Source organism: Giraffa tippelskirchi, chromosome 3 (genome assembly GCF_054371585.1).
Source record: "Giraffa tippelskirchi isolate mGirTip1 chromosome 3, T2T-mGirTip1v1.2.pri, whole genome shotgun sequence".
Classification (NCBI taxonomy): domain Eukaryota; kingdom Metazoa; phylum Chordata; class Mammalia; order Artiodactyla; family Giraffidae; genus Giraffa; species Giraffa tippelskirchi.
Genome location: NC_137277.1, coordinates 13,689,792 through 13,713,011, shown reverse-complemented (window position 1 = coordinate 13,713,011; position 23,220 = coordinate 13,689,792). Strand labels below are relative to the sequence as shown.

Sequence of the window (23,220 nt, the reverse complement as noted above, 5' to 3'; positions counted from 1 at the left end):
AGTAGTTGCTAAATTAACATATTATCTAGTTAATTCTATTTCTCATTCACTCAACAAGTATTTATAGGTGTCAAAGATCTGCACTCATTGCGCTAGTTACTGAGGGATACAACAGCCCATGGGGTTGCAAAGAATCAGACACGACTGAGTACACACACACACACACACACACACACACACACAACAGTGAGCAGCATAGACATGGTTCCTGTCCTCACAGAGCCTTCACTTATTACTGATTTCACTAAGTCTAGGTGAGAAAAAGCTTTTGCTTTTTCTTTTAGTTTTCCTATCAGAGATAGCAAGGAAAATCTGTTCTGGTTTCACAGATTCAACACCAAAGGTATAATAGCTAATCATGTATAGAAAGATAATGTGATTCATCGAAGAAAGTAGAATACTATCTGGGTTTACAAATGCTTATCTTTGCTCTTTATGTACATAATGAGGGTATCTCTAGCCTGAGGATTAAAAAGCTTTATGCCTTCCGATTTTTAAATGTGAATCTCAGCCTCGTTTCAGTTATTTAAATTTGATCAATTAAATTAACTAGGGTAGCTTTTCAAAATGCTTTTACTACCCACAAGTATTTATTTCCTCCTCTCCTTGAGAACCTCACTAAAATGACAGGAAAGTAATAACAAATGTACTCAAAAGACAACAATATGGGCGACGAAATCCTCATGAACAAGAGACTTCACAAACATTTGAAAATTAGAAAGCAAGTAGGAGAGTGGTAACTAATTCAGTAGAGCTGAGGAAACTAGAACGTAAAAGCCTATGAGAGGACACTAATGAAAAGTGGCACACTTCACAAAGAAGAACAAGGTATCGGGTAAGGTGTAGGAATAAACATCAAGAGGACTGCTAGCAAGTCAGTACACACAGGCAAGTTAACCAACTTCCCCTCCTCTGCTAGTTATTACCCTTTCCTTTATTTCCATTTTGTCCAAATTCCATTCCACCATCACTTCTCCTCTCACCCCCCTGCCCATTCCCTAAAAACCAGAAATTTATTCTCTGGAGACATGGACACAGAGAAGTTCTGGACTCTGGGAAGGTAGGCACAGTAAATGTTAGCTAAGAGGGTTAAAATGGGGCATTATATGAATGTTAATAAACTGAAGTGGGAGGGAGGGAGGCTCAAGAGGGAGAAGATATATGTACACTTATGCTTGACTGGGGCTTCCCTGGTAGCTCAGCTGGTAAAGAATCTGGCTGCAATGCAGGAGACCTTGGTTTGACTCCTGGGTTGGGAGGAGACCTTGGTTTGATTCCTGGGTTGGGAAGATCCCCTGGAGAAGGGATAGGCTACCCACTGCAAAATTCTTGGGCTTCCCTGATGGCTTAGACAGTAAAGAATCTGCCTACAATGTGGGAGACCTGGGTTCGATCTCTGGGTGGGGAAGATCCCCTGGAGGAAGGCACGGCAACCCACTCCAGTATTCTTGCCTGGAGAATCCCCACGGACAGAGGAGCCTGGTGGGCTACAGTCCATGGGGTCACAAATAGTCAGACACGATTAAGCTACTAAGCACACGCATGCTTGATTCATGCTGTTGTACAGCAGAAACCAAAAGAACGTTGTGAAGAATTATCCTTCATTAAAAAAATAAATAAAAGAGTACTTCCCTGGTGGTCCAGTGATAAAGAATCCACCTCCCAATGCAGGGGATATGAGTTTGATCCCTGGTCTGGGAAGATCCCACATGCCATGAGGAACTGAGCCCACAAGCTACAACTACTGAGACGGTGCTCTAGAGAGCCTGCGGTGCTCAAAAAGAGTAGCCACTGCAATGAGAAGCCTGCGCACCATAACAGAGAAGCTCCTGCTCACAGCAACTAGAGAAAGTCTGCGCACAGCAACAAAGACCCAGCACAGCAACAAATAAATAAATAAAATAAAGGAAGATAAAATATTGCTGTTTAAGGTTCTTAATGTAGACAGAGATAAGGTCAGGAATGAATAATGTGAGCGCGTGCCAAAACACAGGTGAAGGAATAAGGAAGTTGGTAATTTGCAAGTGTATAAAGGAATTGTTGGTTTGAAACCTAAGGAGCTTCCCAGGTAAAATCTGAAACCAGCCACCTGTACCCTGAGGGCAGGGGAAGACCAAAGCAAGAGCAGACCACTACAGATGGGTGGCTGAAAGGTTTCTAAGCAAGGAAACTTACATATGAGGCTTGCCTTTGGTGACCACAAGACAAGTAGATCTCTGTACTGCCCACCAGAATCTTAAAAGTTTATATAGAGACTTTAACTAGGTTTAGTTGTGTCCATAGGGTCGCACAGAGTCGGAGACAACTGAAGCGACTTAGCATGCATGCATGTGCTGGAGAAGGAAATGGCAATCCACTCCAGTGTTCTTGCCTGGAGAATCCCAGGGACGGAGGAGCCTGGTGGGCTGCCGTCTATGGGGTCGCACAGAGTCGGACACGACTGAAGTGACTTAGCAGCAGCAGCAGCAGTCATGTATACCATCCAAATGGGATTCAGCAGCACATCGCTCTCTCAAGGCTCTTTCCTTGAACACAACTCTCACTGTGGGAACAATGGACACGGTGCATGTTCTAAGCACAAGGGAGGCAGTGAGGATCCTCCAATTGCCTTGAGTCCAGTTTGCAGGTCAACTGGCAGTCACCTTCTCTCAATTACCCCCTCCAACAGGAATGTATAGCTGGGTGACATGATTTTTAAAATAAATTTAAATCATATACTTAATCTGAAATTAGCAACCTCTTCTCTGTGGGTAATGAGCCCTTCTTCAGCTTCTTTCAAGTAAAGGGATAAACTCCTATAACTCACTGTAGCACATGTACCATCATGCATGCTGAGATCACTGAAAACACACTAAGTCAAAATAGTCTCTTATGTTAGGACTGGGCTCTTTTCGAAGATTTAAAAAGTGATATTATCACTGAAACAGATCTAGTGTCAGAAATTTTCATACATAAGCTTGTAAGCCTAAATTTCTTTAAAAGGTCTAATATCATCTGTGATGCTCACCATCAACTGGTAGGTTTTGTGACAAATCTTTGAACTTGTTATCTGGGAATCTGATTTTCATGTTTCCCAAAACGTTTTCCAGATTACTGACATCAACCTTCCCACCTAAGGAAACAGTAGGGAGCAAAAGGGAAATTTAATGACTTCTCCAATAGGGAAAATTTCAGTCAATTTCCATACAACCAGGACTATCAGCAAAAATATCACTGATCTAAAATGTTCAAGTGCACAATGTGAACAAAATAGAATTAGAATTGTAATTTCTGCATGGTCTTGAGGACAATCTTAACAAAGTACAAATTCATTCTCCAGTGAGTTACAATGATGGAATGCCCAGAACTACTGCCAATTCTTTACTTCACATTTTCTATATAGACCCAGCTTTAGATTTGCTTTGCAAATAAATTTAAAAAAAGCCAAAGTTTACTAAGCAGGGAAGACTATTTGAAAAAAGCACCTACATTCAAAACAAATAAAAAATAAAGAATCAATTCATGTGAGAGGTGGTAAGATCCACAAGAGAATAATTAGACAACACTATTAACGCAAATGTAAGGCAGAAGAATCTTATTTAGCTTTCTTCTCATCATGCTTCTTACCATTGAAAGATTTCACACCATCTAGCAATCTATTTTCATATATATTCCCATCATCTGTAAGAAAAGGCACAATTGACATTACAGATAAAGGGATATAGAAACTGAAGAGAGACAATACAAAGGTATAATTTCACAAAAATGCTTTAACATGATTTGTCTTAGAAATAATTTTGATTATTGCCCTCCAGTGATTTTGAAACTATGGACAGAAGAGAACTCTCAGGGTGCTGTGTCTGACTGTAGAACCAATAATTAGCGGCAAACACCTTAACTGGAACACGAACATGTCTTTTCTTCACTTTTCTTTGACTTTTTTCTTCGTTCTCCTACTCTTCTATTTCTCCCATCGTCACTTTCTTCCTTACACCTCTCAGTTTAACTTTTAGTTCTGAGGGTGGAACCAAATACAATAAAAGGAATTTTTGTATCCAATGGCAGGATTCAAGAAAATAGAGTTGGCATTTAGAGTTTCCCAAAGAAAGAATTACACTTTCCAAAGGAAGGACAAAGTCACACTAAAATTTCTTACATTCTTTTTGCTGTGGTTTTTAAATTAGGATATCTAGTAGGTATAGTTTTTTTTTTTTAAAGTTGTTTTAAACACCCAAGACTAACCTTTCTCAAAAGTTCTAATCTTGTTTGAAATGCTTACCACCAACTGGCAGATTTTTCACCAATTCTGAGTATTCTTTAGGTGTGAATTCTATCCCGAAGCCTTCCAGAATATTTTCCAGATCTTCTACATTAATTTTTTCTCCTTCAAAAACAGAAATGGTGAGTATAGTTGACAATATTAATAACTATCTAACTACTTAAAGATATGAAACAAAATTGTTCATGTTTATACATAACTATCCCCAGCTGCTAGGTAAAAGATAAAGGCACAATAAAATCTGCCTAGTGGAGTCAAGAGTGGGCAGAGAATTAGAACTTAAAGCCCTAAGGAAAGACCTGCTTTCATAACACTGAGAATAAGAAACCACAGTTCTCCGTAAACTGAGGATTTAGATAGTCGCTTTGTAAACTAGAATGGAAAGTTAACCTAATTTTGCTCTGCTTTTCCCAAAATTGCTAAAGTGTTTGACCATTATCCTAATTTTTATCATTTCACACAATGGCTATTTTAGTGCTACAAAAGCAGAATTCAGTAGCTGCAACAGAGACTATATAAGCTACTCGCTTCTGCTGTTGTAGCACTAAAATAGCCATAGATAATAGATAAAAGAAGACTGTGACTGTGTTCTAGCAAAACTTTCTTTATAAACAGAGGGCTAGATTTGGTCTAGTAGTTTGTTTATGGGCAGTAGTTTGTTTATCCCTGATACTGATTTTTTACTTTTCAGTGGTGAAGATCTGAAGTACATTATTATTAGAAAATATTTTAGAAGATATAGGAATTGCTATTAAGAAATGAAAAAAAATTAATACTGATAATACAGACTGACTCTGGACAATTAGACACAAACACCTGTAACAACACCCTTGTAACTACCATCTAGGTAAAGAAATAGAACACTGATAGCACTCTAGAAGTCTATTTTTCTCAAAACCTATTTACAGTATTACTTAAGAGGTAATTATAGCCTTAGTTTTTGGACAATGGTTTCATTTTTCTTTTGTTTAACATCAAAGCACTGATAAGTTTATTTACACAAATCGTGAACATTTTGAAGCCATTTCTATTTAGAGAAATATTTTCTTTAATTGTATAGTATATGAGAGATTTTTAGGATGGTCTCTGAAAATGAACTCAAAAGAACTTTTGTGCAAAGATAAAATGATGGTTCGGGTTTCAGTTATAATATTATTTATCTATACCTAAACCTACAAATCAATTTGGAAGGAAACATGAAAGTTCCAGAACCAGGTTAAAACTATTCACCTTTAATCGTTTTCCCCAAACTTGGTTTGATGTAGACAGTCATAAGTACTATTATGTAGCACATAGTCCCATACTTTCTTAAATGGAGGCTACTAAATATAGTTTAGTATTTTTCTAGATATTCCAATGTCTTTGAAATTAATGGGAATAACTGCATTATGCTATACTAACTATAATACAAAAAAAATTTTTGGAGCTATTTATGTACTTTAAATTTTTTTATTGGAGTGTAGTTGATTTGCAGTGTTTTATTACTTTCTGTTGTATGGCAAAGTGAATCAGTTATACATATATCCACTCTTTTTTAGATTATTTTCCCATATAGGTCATTACAGAGTTGGACAATGATTTCTTGCTTTTCTTTATACATTTATCATCTAGTTGGCATGCTTAATCACTGTCATTTAGCTCTGCTTCTTTTCAAATCTTATAAATGAAATCATACATGTATTATTATCACTGACATATTGGGAGGATAGGGGCTGTAGGAGAGGTCCACCCTGGGAACACGTCATGCTGCTGCTGCTGCTGAGTCGCTTCAGTTGTGTCCAACTCTGTGCGACCCCATAGACGGCAGCCCACCAGGCTCCCCCGTCCCTGGGATTCTCCAGGTAAGAACACCGGAGTGGGTTGCCATTTTCTTCTCCAAAGCATGAAAGTTAAAAGTGAAAGTGAAGCCTCTCAGTCGTGTCTGACTCTTTGCGACTCCATGGACCGCAGCCTACCAGACTCCTGCGTCCATGGGATTTTCCAGGCAAGAGGACTGGAGTGGGGTGCCATTGCCTTTTCTGGGGAACACGTCATAGGGGGTATATTATTTGTAGAGAACTTAGAAATAATAATAACACCAATTAAAAATAAGTCTACCTTTTACTATCACTTCAGGCTCGCATTTCAAATAATGTCATTGTAAGTACTCTAGCCTACTAGACTAGATTGTTTCCACTGCATCTTCCCATCTTTGTATGCCACTTTTGTGGCTGGTTGATTTTTTTTAATTGAGATGAAATTCTCATAATGTAAAATTAACTATTTTAAAGTGTGCAATTCAGTGGCACTTAGTACATTCACAATGTTGTGAATCAACTCTCTCTAGTTTCAGATATTTTTATTGCCTGGAAAGGAAACCCCATGTTCAATAAATAATCATTACCCACTGTACCCTCCTGTCAGTTCCTAACAATCATGAGCCTACTTTCTGACCCTATTAATGGAATCATACAATATGTGATCTTTTATGTCTGGATTATACTCCTTAGCATAATGTTTTTGAGGTTAATCTACATTATAAAATATATCAGTACTTAATTTCTTTTTATTTTTAAAAAGAGACTGATACAACAGATGTGTTCATCTTTTTAAGTTAAAAACATTTTTTTATTTTTTGGCTGCTCTAGGTCTTCGTTGCTGTGTGCGGGCTTTCTCTAGTTGCTGTGAACATTGGTTACTCTTTAGTTGTGGTGCATGGGCTTTCCATTGCAGTGGCCTCTTCTGTTGCAGAGCATGGGCTCTAGGCATGTGGGCTCAATAGTGTGGTGCACAGGCTTAGTTGCTCCGTGGTATGTGGGATCTTCCTGGACCAGGGATTGAATACGTATCCCCTGCACTGGCAGGCAGATTCTTAACCACTGGACCACCACAGAAGTCCTCGTGTCTTTTTGAAGCTAAATAATATTTCATTTTATGAGCCAAATTGTGTCCATTTAGTATTTATATGTTGATGTTCTAATTCTTAGTGCCTTGTAATGTGACTGTGTTTGGAAGTAGGAGTCCTCTGCACTGGACTGAAGCTGATCCTGTTGTGTTGCTGTTAGTGGTAAGCCCTACTCTTCTTCCTTATTCCTAGCTGTCTCTGCATGTCTCAGCTTTGCACCTGTCTGGGTCTCTGGGTGGAGTGAAACCAAAGCAAGTCCTGTGATTTTTGTTCATTTGTTTTTGTGGCCAAACCATGTGGCATGTGGGATCTTAGTTCCTGAAAAGGGATCAAACATGCAGTGGAAGCCTGAAGTCTTAACCACTGGACTGCCAGGAAAGTCCTCAAAGCAGGTCCTTTGTGAAGTTCCCTGAAAGGATGGAGAAGCTAGTCATTTATCCCATTCTTCTCTTCCTGCTAGGAGAACTCTTTCTATCTGGGGAGTTCCCTCTATGTGCTGACAGTGTCACCAAGGGGATGTGCTGATACAGGCAAAATCAAGTTGTTCTTACCCCTTTAACATAGTTATTCTCAGGTTTAAACTCCACTGGCTTGCTTAGTTTCTTAAGTGGACTCTTGAACTCTCCTAGAACGGCTCTGTTGGTGGATATCTAATTAATTGTTGATCTTCGTGGAGGGATGGAGAGTGTGGTCCCCTACTTTATCATCTTGGTGATATCAAACTCCAAATGTAACTGATTTTTATATGTTGATTTTGTATCCTGCAACTTTACTGAATTTATTAGTTCTAACAGTTTTTGGTGGAGTCTTCGTGGTTTAATACATATATATATATATAATATATATTAATAAGATCACCTCATCAGCAAAGAGAGACAATTTTACTTCTTCCTTTCCAATTGGGATCCCTTTTAATTTCATTTTCCTGCCTAACAATGTAAATATTCATATACAAGAGACTGGGTAAATAAATTATGGCATATTTGCAAATAGAACATTTATATAACAATGAAAAGAAATAAACTACAATAATAAACTACAAAATCATAAATACATAATTATCTTTAAGTAAAAAATGAAATATAGAACTTGTTTTAGGGTTAGAACATTATTAGGGTTAGTATTAGGGAATATTGCATACTTATGACAGCATTTTTATAGTGTCGAATGAAGCAAAATGAAAACACTATGTCTGTTGCATTATCACCTAGATAATAAAGCTATGATTTTTCAAAAGAAGAATAAGCAATATAAAATTTAGGATATATCTATCTCAAAAAGTGGGAAGGCAGGGTGATGGAATAGGGGAGTTAGGATGTTAATCTTATAACTTTTAACTTGCCTGTAACTGCTTTGATATCACTCATCACTTTTTTCAGAGGAGCATTTCCATCAGCTGTAATACAAAGCATAAAAGTTCAGACCCAGAACTTAGAAAAACTGTGACCTAGACCCCAGTGAAAGTCTATATATTCTACTAAATTATTTGTGTTCACCTTAAATTTATATTTCCTGATTTGACTGCTTGATTCATTATTAGTAAGAAGAACAATAGTGTTTGTCCCATGTCCTTCGAACACAGTGTCTGACCATGACAAATGTATTATCCAGTTCTTAGGTCTTCAGATGCTTTCTTACAAGTGTGGTAAAAATGCCATTTATAAAGAGTCAGGGTTTTTGTTTGTTTTTTGGTGAACCTTACATCTGGCACTGATACTGAGTTAGGGGTTTTGAATCTTCCATCTATTTTCAATCAGCTTTCCTTTAATGTTTTCAACTTATTTATCTGTCTCTAAATGGTGATGACATGTGGTTCTTAGATACTTGAAGAAATATTAAGGATGTTAGCTACTCCCCCTTATGGATATATTTCTCTCATTCATTTCTGGCTCTCTCTGTATTCATTCATTCATTAATCCCTGCTCCCAAGTTTGTTTCTCCCAGCCATTCTCTGAGCTGATAAAACCACTGTGAACATCCCCTCAAAACTACTGATAGTTGAGCAGGATGACAATTTCAGATGAATAAAAATGACAAAAGACAGGATTTCTTCTTAGTTTAAGACCAGTTCTTCATGATTCTTAAAAATGTCTTTAACTCCTCAAATCAGTCTAGTTTTAGAAATTCATTGCTTACCATCAATATGTTGCTTTTCCACTACACTTTTAAGTTCCTTATTTCTGAGCTTGATCCCCATGCTCCCCAGAACTGGATTCAGATTATTGACATCAACTTTTCCACCTTAGGAAAAAGATATAAATGTGAGAAAAACTCAATAAAGATACAATAAGAAAAACACTTCTTGTCCTGATGAGTTAAACCAGCTCTCAGCTCTCAATAGATCTGGCTGCTGGTAAGAGTGTTAACTGGAATTACCTTATTGGAAAGTGGTTTGGCAATAACCATCACAATTCTTTAAAATGTTCATAACTCTTATCCCACTAATTTAACTTTTGGAAATACAGAAAAATCTCATGTCAAAGGGGAGAGGTAAATGTTTATTATAATCTTACTTATAATAAGTGGAAAAAGAAAAAAATACCCTGAATTTAAATATCTAATGATAAGAGATATTGTGAAGTAAACCATTGTATTTTCATCCTGCAGAAAATTACATAGCTATAGGTGTTACAAAAAATGGGTACCATAGGAAAAAAATGCTGTTTTAATAGGGTGTAATTATATCAAACAATCATTTAACTTATATGAATTAAAATCACATGCCTAGTATAAATGAACAATGAAATAATTCATGTGATTCTCCCTGACATTCCAGGGGCAGCAAGCACTTGAGTAGAGAAAACTCCAGATGAACATCAACTTACTGTTTCATCAGAGGGACTAAATTCCACTAGCCTATCATACTATGAGCATCTTAACTCGATGAGATTCTAGCATGAGATATATTTTTATATATTATGGCTCTTAGGCAAGTCAGCTACTTCAGCTAATTGCTTAACCGTAGGAATAACAATCTATTTCATATCATTGGAAGAACAAGTGACTATACCGGACTTACCAAGACTAGTATGTTGGTGTCTTTTATGGAGTCTTCCAATGAGATTTCAGAGCAATTTTGACTATATGAGATTTTTGCTATTTTAACATCAAGGGCTTCAAAATATAAAGAGTGGTAATGATTCAGCAGTAGCAATATGAGTGATGATTTTTTCTTTAATTTTTATATTTACTGGGAATGTGACACCTTTTATATTGAAAAAATAAAGGAAAACTAACAGTTCATAGTTGTGCATTGTGATGGTTATTTTCAGCACTATGAAAGCTAAAACTCTAACTTGACCTACTCAAGAGTACAAAAAAAAGAGAACTGTGGAGATACTTAGGACTGGTACCTTTGAATCTGACCTTGGGATCAAGTCTACACAGCATACACTCAAAAAACAAAACAAAAACAAAACTATAGCATCAATATTTAAAAGGGGTGGCAGAGGAATCATGATCTAATAACTAGAAAAAAGTAAATACAAAGATTGAGAATCTCAGTTTTGTGTACTTTCTCATTACATTATTACCCACCTTTAAAAGACTTCAAAGCTGCTAGCAATCTATTCTGAAAAACTTTCTTATCACCTGTAAGAAAAGGCATAGTTCAAGACACAGAATGACTCACAGATAGAACTTAAGGATCAGACTTTCTTCTTCGTGATTGACTTTATAAATCTATCCATTACTTACCCTTTCTATGCCTCAGTTTTCTCCACTGTAAAATAGGGATAAGGTGTCATCATTGTGTGTGGTGAGGACAGAACTTGGCTCATCATAATAAATTCTGTTATTATTAATAGATCTGCTTACTCTTTCACATCCACGGCAACTACTGGTTTATATGCTACAGAGCTAAAACTCACCATCTTTTCCTATTTTATTTTCAATTCTTTTCATTCCTTGTTTCTATCACACTTCCATTCTGTTTTCTTCACTTCTTGCAGCTCAAGTTTGACATGTCAGTGGCCTAATGAGTAACAGCAGGAATTTGCTTCAACTTATTTTCTCTTTTTCAATAGCACTTTCTTCTCTAAAGTGAAGTCGCTCAGTCGTGTCCGACTCTTTGCGACCCCTTGGACTGTAGCCTACCAGGCTCCCCTCCGTCCATGGGATTTTCCAGGCAAGAGTACTGGAGTGGGTTGCCATTGCCTTCTCCAGAGGATCTTCCCGACCCAGGGTTTGAACCCAGGCCTTCCACATTGTAGGCAGATGCTTTACCACCTGTGCTACCAGGGAAGTTCAAGCAGGTGGTTATTCCTCTGTGTTCTGCATCTCAATTCACTTCCTGCAGATGTTCTCTTGTTTCTTGAGAAAGGAATCATAAACGCAGGAAGGCCTTTGCCAGAAAACGTCTTCACTAAATAAAGACAACTCTGCCCTGCAAAAATTTGAGTTTTTGTATCTTCCAAACTTTTGCATAATTAACAAATCCTCTGAGAAACAGGAGAAAACCTAAAACTAGAAACACCCACCAGAGGCAATTCTGACCATCAAAATATCCAGGGAAATTGGTGGAAAACTTGACAACAAGGATCTGCTGGATTAGAGAGAGGCTAAATCCTGAAGTGGCCTCATACTTTCCTGCAGTTGAAGTGGTCAGCAAAGCAGACAGGAAATACCCAATCTAGTTTTAAAGAAGAATGCCATAAAAAAGTTAACATGAAAATCCTGTTGTTGCCTAAACTAAGTTGGTCAGCATTATCGAAGTCATCCTGACCCACAAAATACTCATCTCTTCCAGAAACTGAAGGGGTAGCAGCTTCATCCTTGATTCTCTTGCCTTCATCATAACTAGGTAGTGTTGTAGCCAGGTGATATAATAACATGGAGGCTTTGCAAACTCAGACTCATCTTTGTACTCAAATTTTTCTGCACTCTCTGCAGAGATGCTGCTTTGAGGTGGAAGACTGTCACCTGCAGCCTCTTCAGGTTTCTTCAGGCTCTTCTTCATGATGCAGTTGCTGGTACTGGCTGCTACAAAGCTCATGCTGGAAGGTGTTGTTAACTTCTGAACTGATATAATAATACAGAAAATGCTAATTTCTTGGCAGCTGGTACAAGATTTACTTACAGGGATACATAGAACTTTGTTGAGAAGATATCAGGAAGATGTTGAGCTTTTGTACTTAAAGGAAGAAAGAAACTTTCTTCTGAGGACTTTTGTGATGCTTACTGAGAGAGACAAAATGTAAATTCCACTCCTTCCTCCCTTTTTCAAAAATCATCAGTAACATCTTACCTCCTCAACATTGATTTTTTGGAAGAGGATTCTTTTGACAGTTGATCTCTGTCCTTGAGTTGGCACAGAGAAATAGAGACACTGTTCATAAGAAAGCAAGAGCTGTGGAGTAGGGGCAGGTAAATATGAACACGTGACACTTTAAAGTATAAACATCATAAATAGAACCATAAAACTCAATGCTTTGGAGGTCACAGTAACACAAATGCAGCTCACCATCAACTGGCAGTGATTTTAGCAGTTCCAGACATTCCTTATCATTGACTTCTATCCCCATGTCTCCAAGAACATTTTTCAGATCACTGGCATTAATCTTTTCTCCTTTAAAAAGACAGAGTGTTTATAGATGAAAACTCTAGAAACTAATTATTCAATGTTTTAAATCAGTTCACTAGAACATGATATTAGCCTATGCTGTATGTATTTTTAAAGATACATTTATAATAATTTATATGGTATCATTTCCAGTCTGTGGTTAAAAAGCAAAGGCAAAATGGGATATGGAAATTTAGCGTGTCAATAGAAGTCAAAGTAAATTTGCTCTTATAATATTGAGATAGTGAAGGGCTCTCTTAAAGTTGGGAATAATATGCAGAATGAAATCTAGTTATCAGATTGGATAATGAATTGCCAAAAGAAATAATTATGGGAGGAGCTATTATACAGACTTGTGTAACTGTTCACACACACCAAAAAACACCATATTATCTTGCACTTTCCAAAGCTTTGCCTTATTTTTTCACATGCTTACCTAAAATTTAACTATTTACATGCAGGCAAAGACAGACCTATATAGTATCTCTATCACAGACAGAACTTGTTATGAAAACAAAGTCTGGTTTCGTTTTAATACATAGACAACCAGAGATTGAGTGAATTTTTTCAGGTAGAAATCTTTAATGATAACTGGATAAATGTCAAAATTAATATGAACAATAGACTAATAGACAAGAGCATCTAAAATATGATTTATTATAAAGCACTATGATTTCAGTGTCATAGTAACTCACCAGTAAAATCTTTCATTCTCAGTGTCACATTTTTTAGATCAACCTTCCCATCCACTGTAAGACACAGAGCAGTGATATATAACAATGAGACTGTTCCTTATGCTTTCTCAACCTATGACTCCTGCCCTCAACTAGAATGTTGATATCATCTTACATTTTAGTTCTAGACTATTCTATTATATTTTATATAATAAATACTTACTTAGACATAAGAAAAATTGTTTTAGTCCTTTCCTCTACTTTGTTTCCAGAGAAGGCAATGGCACCCCACTCCAGTACTCTTGCCTGGAAAATCCCATGGACGGAGGATCCTGGTAGGCTACAGTACATGGGGTCGCTAAGAGTCAGACACGACTGAGCGACTTCACTTTCACTTTTCCCTTTCATGCACTGGAGAAGGAAATGGCAATCCACTCCAGTATTCCTGCCTGGAGAATACCAGGGACGGCGGAGCCTGGTGGGCTGCCATCTATGGGGTCGCACAGAGTCAGACACGACTGAAGCGACTTAGCAGCAGCAGCAGCAGCTACTTTGTTTCATGCGTCCCACTATTTCCTCCTGTATTCATACTTTTATTCTTTATGTATAAGTCTTTTTTTTAATCCTACTTATAAATTCCTCTTTGTTCTCAATGTTATAAAATTTTACAAGAATTTTTTAGGAATAAGTTGAAAAATTTTAATCCTGCTTAGCATTCAATGGCCCGTTTCAATTTAGGACTGCAGGAAAGAATATGAAGAAATGAAATGATAATGTATGAGTAATTCTAGAGGAACACAGTGTGTAAAACAAAACAATAAGTTGGGAAGGGGGATTAACAAAATTAAAGTAGTCCAAGAATCTTGCACTGTCTTGAATGAGGATAAAAGCCCAATACAAACTTGGAGTAAGATAAATTAAGGACGCATATTGTAATTTCTGAAATAATCTTTAAAAAGTCCAAACTAATAAGAAAAAGAATAGAAATCCAAAAGCAAAGCAAGAATGGAAGAAAACAGAATGTTGAACAGATGGTACAAATATAGGCATTGAGTAAAAGTAGATTTAAACACAAATATGTTAGTAATATCATAACTGCTATTAGTAATGCAAAAATAAAAACGATAGATTCATATTGCTAATATTTTGTTTAGGATTTTTGCACATTTGTTTATGAGAGAGACTGGTTAGCGATCTTCCTTTTTTGTGTTTTCTTCATCAAGTTTGGGTATCAAGATTAAGATAGTTTCATAAATCAAACCAGAAGTGTTTCTGGTTTCTGTGTTCTTTGAATAGTTGATTAAGAAGGTTATTACATCTTATATACATGTTAGATAAAATTCATCAAGGAAGTGATCTAACCATCTAAAACTTAAGAATTTAAAATACCTGAAATATAATGATTCAGAGAAGTTGAAAGTAAGAAGATGGGTAGATACAGACCATACAAATACTAAGCAAAAGCAAAGTAGTGTAGTTATATTGACACCAAACAACATGACCACAAATACATAAAAATTGCAAAGTGAGAATGAGAAATAGAAAAGTTCTAAATTATGATTGGATATTTTAATATATTTCATTTAGTAGTTAACAAAATAAGCAGAAAAAAAGCATTAAGACTACAGGAAATTTGAACTACAAATTTAACAAACTTGATTTAATAGACATATAGACAACACTGTACTCAATAATTTCAGAATGCATATTTCCTTTCATATAGGGAGCATTTACAAAAATGATCATATATTGCATTGTAAAGCCAAATATAAAAAAGTTTAAAAGTAATGAGGGGCTTTCCTAGTGATCCAGTGGCTAAGCTTCTATGGTCCCAATGCAGGAGGCCTGGGTTTGACCCTTCGTCAGGAAACTAGACCCCACATGACGCAACTAAGAGTTCCCATACCGCAACTAAAGGTCCTGCATGACTCAATGAAGATTGAAGATTCTGCATGCCTCAAGTAAGAACTGGCATAGCCAAATAAATAAATCTTTAAAAATAAAAGTAATGACAATAAACAGTCCAAAATAATATTAAGAAAACAGTTCCATCTATAGTAACATTGAAAGGACAAATCACCTATCACTGAGGAATAAATTTACAAAAAAAGGGACAAAACTCATACTTCAAACACTATAAAACATTATTGCAAGAAATCGACTGACTTAAATAAATGGAAAGACATCCCATGATCATAGATCAGAACACTTAATATTGAAACGATGGTATATTCTCTGTGACTATCCCCTACCCTCTCTCACATGCTGAATTGATCTAGAAACACAAGAAAATTTTTATCAAATTTTAGCTGGCCTTTTTGCCAAATTTTAAGAGCCAATCCTAAAATTCATATGTAAATGCAAGGTATCTTGAATAGCCAAAACAATCTCAGAAAAGAACAAAGTTGGAAGACGTACACTTTCCAATTTCAAAACTTAGTAAAAAGTGATAGTAATCAATGTAGTGAAGTACCAGCAAAAAGTTAGATATATGGATCAATGGAGAGGAACTGAGAGTTCAGAAATAAATAACTGTATTTACTATTAATTGATTTTTGACAAGGGTACCATAACAGTTCAATGAAGAAGAGGAGACTTTTCAACAAATGGTGCTGAGACAACTATACACCCACATGCAAAAGACTGAAGTTAGATCCCTTCTTCATACCATACACAGAAATAATTTCCAATGTATCATAGATTCAAAATTAAGAGCTAAAACTATAAAAACTTTAGAAAGAAATATAAGAATAAATCATTTTTATTGTGGATTAGGCAAGACATTCTTAGATATGACACCAAAAGCATAGGTGACAAAAGAAAATAGATAAATTGGACTTCATAAAAATTAAAAGCATTTGTGCTTCAAAGGACACCATCAAGGAAGTGAGGAACTCACAGAACAGGAGAAAGTATTTGAAAATCATGCATATGATAAGGGAGTTTTATATAGAATATATAAAGAATTCTTATAACTCAATAACAAAAAGACAATCCAATTGAAAAATAGGTAAAGAATCTGAATAGATGTTTCTCTAATGGAAATATATGAATAGCCAACAAGTACATAAAGAGATGTGCAACATCATTAGACATAAAATAAGTAAAAATTAAAACTACCACTTCACACCACTAGGATGATGACTATAATGAAAAAGAGAGATAATAACAAGTAGTGACAAGGATGTGAAGAAATTGGAACCCTCACAGGTTGCTGATGGAAATGTAAAAATGATACAATTGCTTTGTAAAATAATTTAAATTTCCCAAAATGTTAAACATAGAGTTATCATATGTTCCAGCATTTCCACTCCTAAGGATATGCCCAAGAATAATGAAAACATGTATCCATAAAAATTTACATGGGACTATTCATAGCAGCATTATTCATAATAGCCAAAATGTGGAAACAAACCCCAAATGTTCATAGACTTATGAATGAAGAAACAAAATGTGGTATATCCATATAATGGAAGATTGCTTGGCAACAAAAATGAATGAAGTGGTGATACATGATACAAAATGGATGAGCCTTGAAAACATTATGCTATATGAAAGAAACCAGTCACTTATGATTCCATTCACATGAAATCTCCAGAACAGGCAAACCAGTAGAGATGAAAAGCAGATTAATGGTTACTAGAGGCTGAGAAGAAGAGGAGAGTAGGGAGTGACTGTTAGTGGGTAAGAGGTTTCCTTTTGGGGTTTGGTAATGTTCCAGAGTCCAAGTTGGGTTTAGAAAAGGCAGAGGAACCAGAGATCAAATTGCTAACATTCGCTGGATCATAGAGAAAGCAAGGGAATTCCAGAAAACTGTCAACCTTTGTTTCATCAGCTATACTAAAGCCTTTGACTGTGTGGATCATAACAGACTGTGGGAAGAGATGGGAACATCAAACCATCTTACCTGTCTCCTAAGAAGCCTGTATGTGGGTCAAGAAGCAACAGTTAGAGCCTGTATGGAACAACTGACTGGTTCAGGATTGAGAAAAGAGTACCCCAGGGCTGTTTCCTGTCACCCTGTTTATTTAACCTATACGCTGAGCACATCATGAGAAATGCTGGGCTGCATGAGTTACAAGCTGGAATTAAGATAGGCAGGAGAAGCATCAACAACCTCAGATATGCAGATGATGTCACTCTAATGGCAGAAAGCAAAGAGGAACTAAAGAGCATATTGATGACAGGTGAAGGAGGAGAATGAAAGAGCTGGCTTAAAACTAAACATCAAAAAAAACTAAGATCATGGCATCCAGCCCCATTGCTGCTGCTGCTGCTGCTAAGTCGCTTCAGTCGTGTCTGACTCTGTGCGACCCTATAGACGGCAGCCTACCAGGCTCCGCCATCCCTAGGATTCTCCAGGCAAGAATACTGGAGTGGGTTGCCATTTCCTTCTCCAGTGCATGAAAGGGAAAAGTTAAAGTGAAGTCGCTCAGTCGTGTCCGACTCTTAGTGACCCCATGGACTATAGCCTACCAGGATCCTCCGTCCATGGGATTTTCCAGGCAAGAGTACTGGAGTGGGGTGCCATTGCCTTCTCCTCCAGCCCCATTACTTCATGACAATTAGAAGGGGAAAATGTGTAAGTAGTGACAGATTTCCTCTTCTTGGGTTCTAAAATCACTGCAGATAGTGACTGCAGTCATGAAATCAGAAGATGATTGCTTCTTGGCAGGAACACTATGACAAACCTAGACGGTGTGTTGAAAAGCAGAGACATTACTCTGCCGACAAAGGTCTGTATGGTCAAGGCTATGGTCTTCCCAGTGGTCATGTATGGTTGTGAGAGCTGGACCATAAAGAAGAAAGAGCACCAAAGAATTGATACCTTTGAACTGTAGTGCTGGAGAAGACTCCTGAGAGTCCCTTGGACAGCAAGGAGATCAAACTAGTCAATCTTAAGGGAAATCAACCCTAAATACTCATTGGAAGGACTTATGCTGAAGCTGAAGCTCCAGTATTTTGGTCACATGCAAACAGCTGACTCATTGGAAAAGTCCATGATGCTGGGAAAGACTGAGGGCAGAAGGAAAGATGGATGGACAGCATCACCAATGCAACGGACATGAACTTGGGCAAACTTTGGGAGATGGTGAGGGACAGGAAAGCTTGGTGTGATGCAGTCTATGGAGTCACAAAGAGTCGAACATGATGGGGTGACTGAACAATAACAACAACAACGTTCTAAAATCTATTATGGTGATGCTCACGTAAGTCTATGAATATGCTAAAACCTGTTGAATTGAATACTTCAGATGGGCAAATTGTATGGTATGTAAATTATATATCAATAAAGTTGCTGAAAAATAAAATACAATAAAACATAAAAGGATTAAAATCAGAGTAGGTTCTTTGACTACAATGCAATTAACCTAGAAATAAAGCACATGGGAGTATCTGAAGGTTGAGAATAAATCACAACAAAACTAAGAAATATCTTAAACTGAATAACTAAAAAATATATCATGTATCAAAATTCATCCCTGGTTTGGGACGACCCCCTGGAGGAGGAAATGGCAACCCATTCCAGTATTCTTGCCTAGCAGGCTACAGTCCATGGGGTCCCAAAGAGCTGAACACGACTGAAGCAATAGTACACACTCATGAGGGTTGAGAATAAGTCACAATAGAAATAAGAAATATTTTAAACTGAATAACTAAAAAAAATCATATATCAAAATTCAAAATATATTAGAAAAGAAAAAAATTAAAAATTAATAAGCTAAGCATGCACCTTAAGTTAGAAAAAGAATAGCAAATGAAATTAAAGAAAATTACAAAGGGCAGAAATTAATGAAACAAAAAAGAATTAAGAATGTAGAGGTTTAACAAAGCGAAAAGTTGGTTGTTTGGAATGACTTTTAATACTTGTTAGACCCTTGGTAAGACTAACCAAGAAAAAAAGAGGAAAGGCATAAATAACCAATATTAGAAATGAGCAAGATTCCCATACTAATCTTGCAAACATTAAAAAGATAGTTATTAAATAATTTTATTTAAATACATTAAAAATTCATATAAAATTGACAAATTCCTAGAAAACCACAGTTTACTAAACTGACACAAGAAGAAACAGTCTTATTAATTGGAAGTTAAAAAATTCCAACAACACAAACAACAATAAAATAATAATTCAGACCCAAGATGTCTTCATTGTTTAATCCCACCAAACATTTAAGAATGAAATAATGCCACTTTAAAAAACTCTTCCAGAGAATTCAAACAAGAAATACTCTTCAACATGTTATTTTAACTTTGCTAGTAAAATTTAATGAAGACTGCACAAATAAGGAAAATCTCTTATAAACATGAATGCAAAAATCTTCAATAAAATATTAGCAATCTGAATCCAATAATATAAAACAGTGATAATCCATCATGATCAATATATTCCAGGAATGCAAGGTTTTTTAATATGCAAAAATCAATGTAGTACCCCAGATTAATATATTTAAGGAGAAATATTATATAATCACTTCATTACATGCAATGATTAGGTATAGAAAAAATGAATCGGATAAATGTCAACATCCAAAACAAAAACAGGAATAGAAGAGAACTCCTTTAATTTACTAAAGGTTATGTAAAAAACCCCAGATCACAAAAAACCTTAAACAAAGTAATATTTGCTGGTGAAATATGGAGTTATTTCCCTTTGACATTAAAAATGAGTTAGCCTTTGTTAGTCCTGGCCACGGTTGGGGCTCTGAGCAAGAGAAAGCTGCAAGCCCAAGGCTACCCTCATCCTGACACATTGCAGTAAAGAACTTCTTAAAGATAAGCCTGAACCCTGAACACAGTGGTGTCAAAGTTTGTGTCCAAACCAACAGCTGAAATGGCTTTTCTTATATTCTAGAAGATATGAAGACAAAAGGAGACTCTGATGAAGAAGTTGTTTGAGATGGAGTCAGTCTTTATTGAAAAGAAAGCACAGCAATTCCTTTAGGAACAGAGATGGACTATGTTGAAGACAAATTATCTCCTGAGCTTGTGTTCAACAGCCCAAACATAAAAAGAATTTTGGCTGTGGAGAAAGCTTGATTATTTGAAACATCAGGACTAATCTGGCTGTAAGCTTCTGGAGACTAGTGGAAGCCTTCAATAAGTCCAGGTTTATGGAAAAAGTTTGTGACTGTTTTGTGCTTAGGGTTTATTAGGTATGGCTACCTTATGAAGAAAATAAAATTATATATTTTGAAAATTAAGCCTGTATATTAGATTCCAGAAGTGACATTTGTATTCTTTTTAGGGGCCAGAAAACCAGAAGCCATCTCTCTTTGTGTCAATTTTCTGCTATATAAAAAAAAAAAAAAAAAATTCTATTTCTCACTGAACTCGCTAGTATCCTTTCATTAGGACTAATTTCATTAAAATTGCCTTTCTGGGAGGATTTTAGGAAATGTACATCTAATAGGGGTGCTGTCATTGGATCTCTGCTGAATGGCTTGAAAATGGCGTGGCATTTTTTTCTGACCAGGTTGATGGCTTTTAAAACTCAGGGGCAAGAAGCCCTGACTGCAAGTTATGCACTGTTTCTAAACCCAAAATTGGCCTGATATTTTTCACATTTTTATAAAATTTTCATTGTCTGATGCCTCATTTGCTCAACCTTTAATATTACCAACTATTAGATAAAGTATCAGGCAACAATTTCCTTGCACTGTGGTGCAGAAAAGTTCTGAGTGATGGCGACAAAAATAAATGCCTAACTCGTTTTTTAATTTATTTCTTTTTTTTTTTTTTTTAATAAATTTATTTATTTTACTTGGGGGATAATTACTTTACAATATTGTAATAGTTTTTGCCATACATTGACAAGAATCAGCCATGGGTTTACATGTGTTCCCCTTCCCGAACCCCCCACCCACCTCCCTCCCCCTCCCATCCCTCTGGATCATCCCACTGCCCCGGCCCCGAGCCCTTGTCACATGCATCGAACATGGAATGGTGCTCTGTTTCACATATGACAATACACATGTCTCAATGCCATTCTCCCAGAACGACCCACCCTCACCTTCTCCCTCAGAGTCCATAAAATTGTTCCATGCATCTGTGTCTCTCATTCTGTCCCGCATATAGGGTTATCGTTACCATCTTTCAGATTCCATATATATGCATTAGTATACTGTATTGTTGTTTTTCTTTCTGGCTTACTTCACTCTGTATAATGGGCTCCAGTTTCATCCATCTCAGTAGAACCGGTTCAAATGTATTTTTTTTAATGGCTGAGTAATATTCCATTGTGTATATGTACCACAGCTTCCTTATCCATTCATCTGCTGATGGACATCTAGGTTGCTTCCATGTCCTGGCTATTGTAAACAGTGCTGCGATGAACATTGGGGTACACGCGTCTCTTTCAATTCTGGTTTCCTCGGTGTATATGCCCAGCAGTGGGATTGCTGGGTCATATGGCAGTTCTATTCCCAGTTTTTTAAGGAATCTCCACACTGTTCTCCATAGTGGCTGTACTAGTTTGCATTCCCACCAACAGTGTAAGAGGGTTCCCTTTTCTCCACACCCTCTCCAGCATTTATTGCTTGTAGACTTTTGGATAGCAGCCATTCTGACTGGTGTGAAATGATACCTCATTGTGGTTTTGATTTGCATTTCTCTAATAATGAGTGATGTTGAGCATCTTTTCATGTGTTTGTTAGCCATCTGTATGTCTTCTTTGGAGAAATGTCTGTTTAGTTCTTTGGCCCATTTTTTGATTGGGTCATTTATTTTTCGGGAATTCAGCTGCAGAAGTTGCTTGTATATTTTTGAGATTAATTGTTTGTCTGTTGCTTCATTTGCTATTATTTTCTCCCATTCTGAAGGCTGTCTTTTCACCTTGTTTATAGTTTCCTTTGTTGTGCAAAAGCTTTTAATTTTAATTAGGTCCCATTTGTTTATTTTTGCTTTTATTTCCAATATTCTGGGAGGTGGGTCATGGAGGATCCTGCTGTGATTTATGTCGGAGAGTGTTTTGCCTATGTTTTCCTCTAGGAGTTTTATTGTTTCTGGTCTTACGTTTAGATCTTTAATCCATTTTGAGTTTATTTTTGTGTACGGTGTTAGGAAGTGTTCTAGTTTCATTCTTTTACAAGTGGTTGACCAGTTTTCCCAGCACCACTTGTTAAAGAGGTTGTCTTTTCTCCATTGTATATTCTTGCCTCCTTTGTCGAAGATAAGGTGTCCATAAGTGCGTGGGTTTATCTCTGGGCTTTCTATTTTGTTCCATTGATCTATATTTCTATCTTTGTGCCAGTACCATACTGTCTTGATGACTGTGGCTTTGTAGTAGAGTCTGAAGTCAGGCAGGTTGATTCCTCCAGTTCCATTCTTCTTCCTCAAGATTGCTTTGGCTATTCGAGGTTTCTTATATTTCCATACAAATTGTGAGATGATTTGTTCTAGTTCTGTGAAAAATACCATTGGTAGCTTGATAGGGATTGCATTGAATCTGTAGATTGCTTTGGGTAGAATACTCATTTTCACTATATTAATTCTTCCAATCCATGAACACGGTATATTTCTCCATCTGTTTGTGTCCTCTTTGATTTCTTTCATCAGTGTTTTATAGTTTTCTATATATAAGTCTTTTGTTTCTTTAGGTAGATATATTCCTAAGTATTTTATTCTTTTTGATGCAATGGTGAATGGTATTGTTTCCTTAATTTCTCTTTCTGTTTTCTCATTATTGGAGTATAGGAATGCAAGGGATTTCTGTGTGTTAATTTTATATCCTGCAACTTTACTATATTCATTGATCAACTCTAGTAATTTTCTAGTAGAGTCTTTAGGGTTTTCTATGTAGAGGATCATGTCATCTGCAAACAGTGAGAGTTTTACTTCTTCT

The 23,220-nt window shown here is 36.5% G+C and overlaps 1 protein-coding gene and 2 pseudogenes across 11 annotated transcripts in view; 1 reads left to right on the top strand and 2 right to left on the bottom strand.

Annotated features, from left to right (window-relative positions):
• Positions 1 to 23,220, bottom strand: part of EFCAB3 (EF-hand calcium binding domain 3) — a 349,923-nt gene that overhangs the window by 117,066 nt on the left and 209,637 nt on the right. For all 11 annotated transcript variants that reach the window (XM_081576514.1, XM_081576515.1, XM_081576519.1 and 8 more), the window contains 8 exons: positions 13,398 to 13,451; positions 12,604 to 12,708; positions 10,680 to 10,733; positions 9,279 to 9,383; positions 8,485 to 8,538; positions 4,259 to 4,363; positions 3,607 to 3,660; positions 3,008 to 3,112 (listed from right to left, as the gene is read on the bottom strand). In XM_081576514.1, the coding sequence (XP_081432640.1) occupies positions 3,008 to 3,112; positions 3,607 to 3,660; positions 4,259 to 4,363; positions 8,485 to 8,538; positions 9,279 to 9,383; positions 10,680 to 10,733; positions 12,604 to 12,708; positions 13,398 to 13,451 (636 nt within the window). The remainder of the gene's footprint in view (positions 1 to 3,007; positions 3,113 to 3,606; positions 3,661 to 4,258; positions 4,364 to 8,484; positions 8,539 to 9,278; positions 9,384 to 10,679; positions 10,734 to 12,603; positions 12,709 to 13,397; positions 13,452 to 23,220) is intronic.
• On the bottom strand, positions 11,506 to 12,398 carry LOC145542343 (NEDD4 family-interacting protein 1 pseudogene; annotated as a pseudogene).
• On the top strand, positions 20,044 to 20,425 carry LOC145540892 (iron-sulfur cluster assembly 1 homolog, mitochondrial pseudogene; annotated as a pseudogene).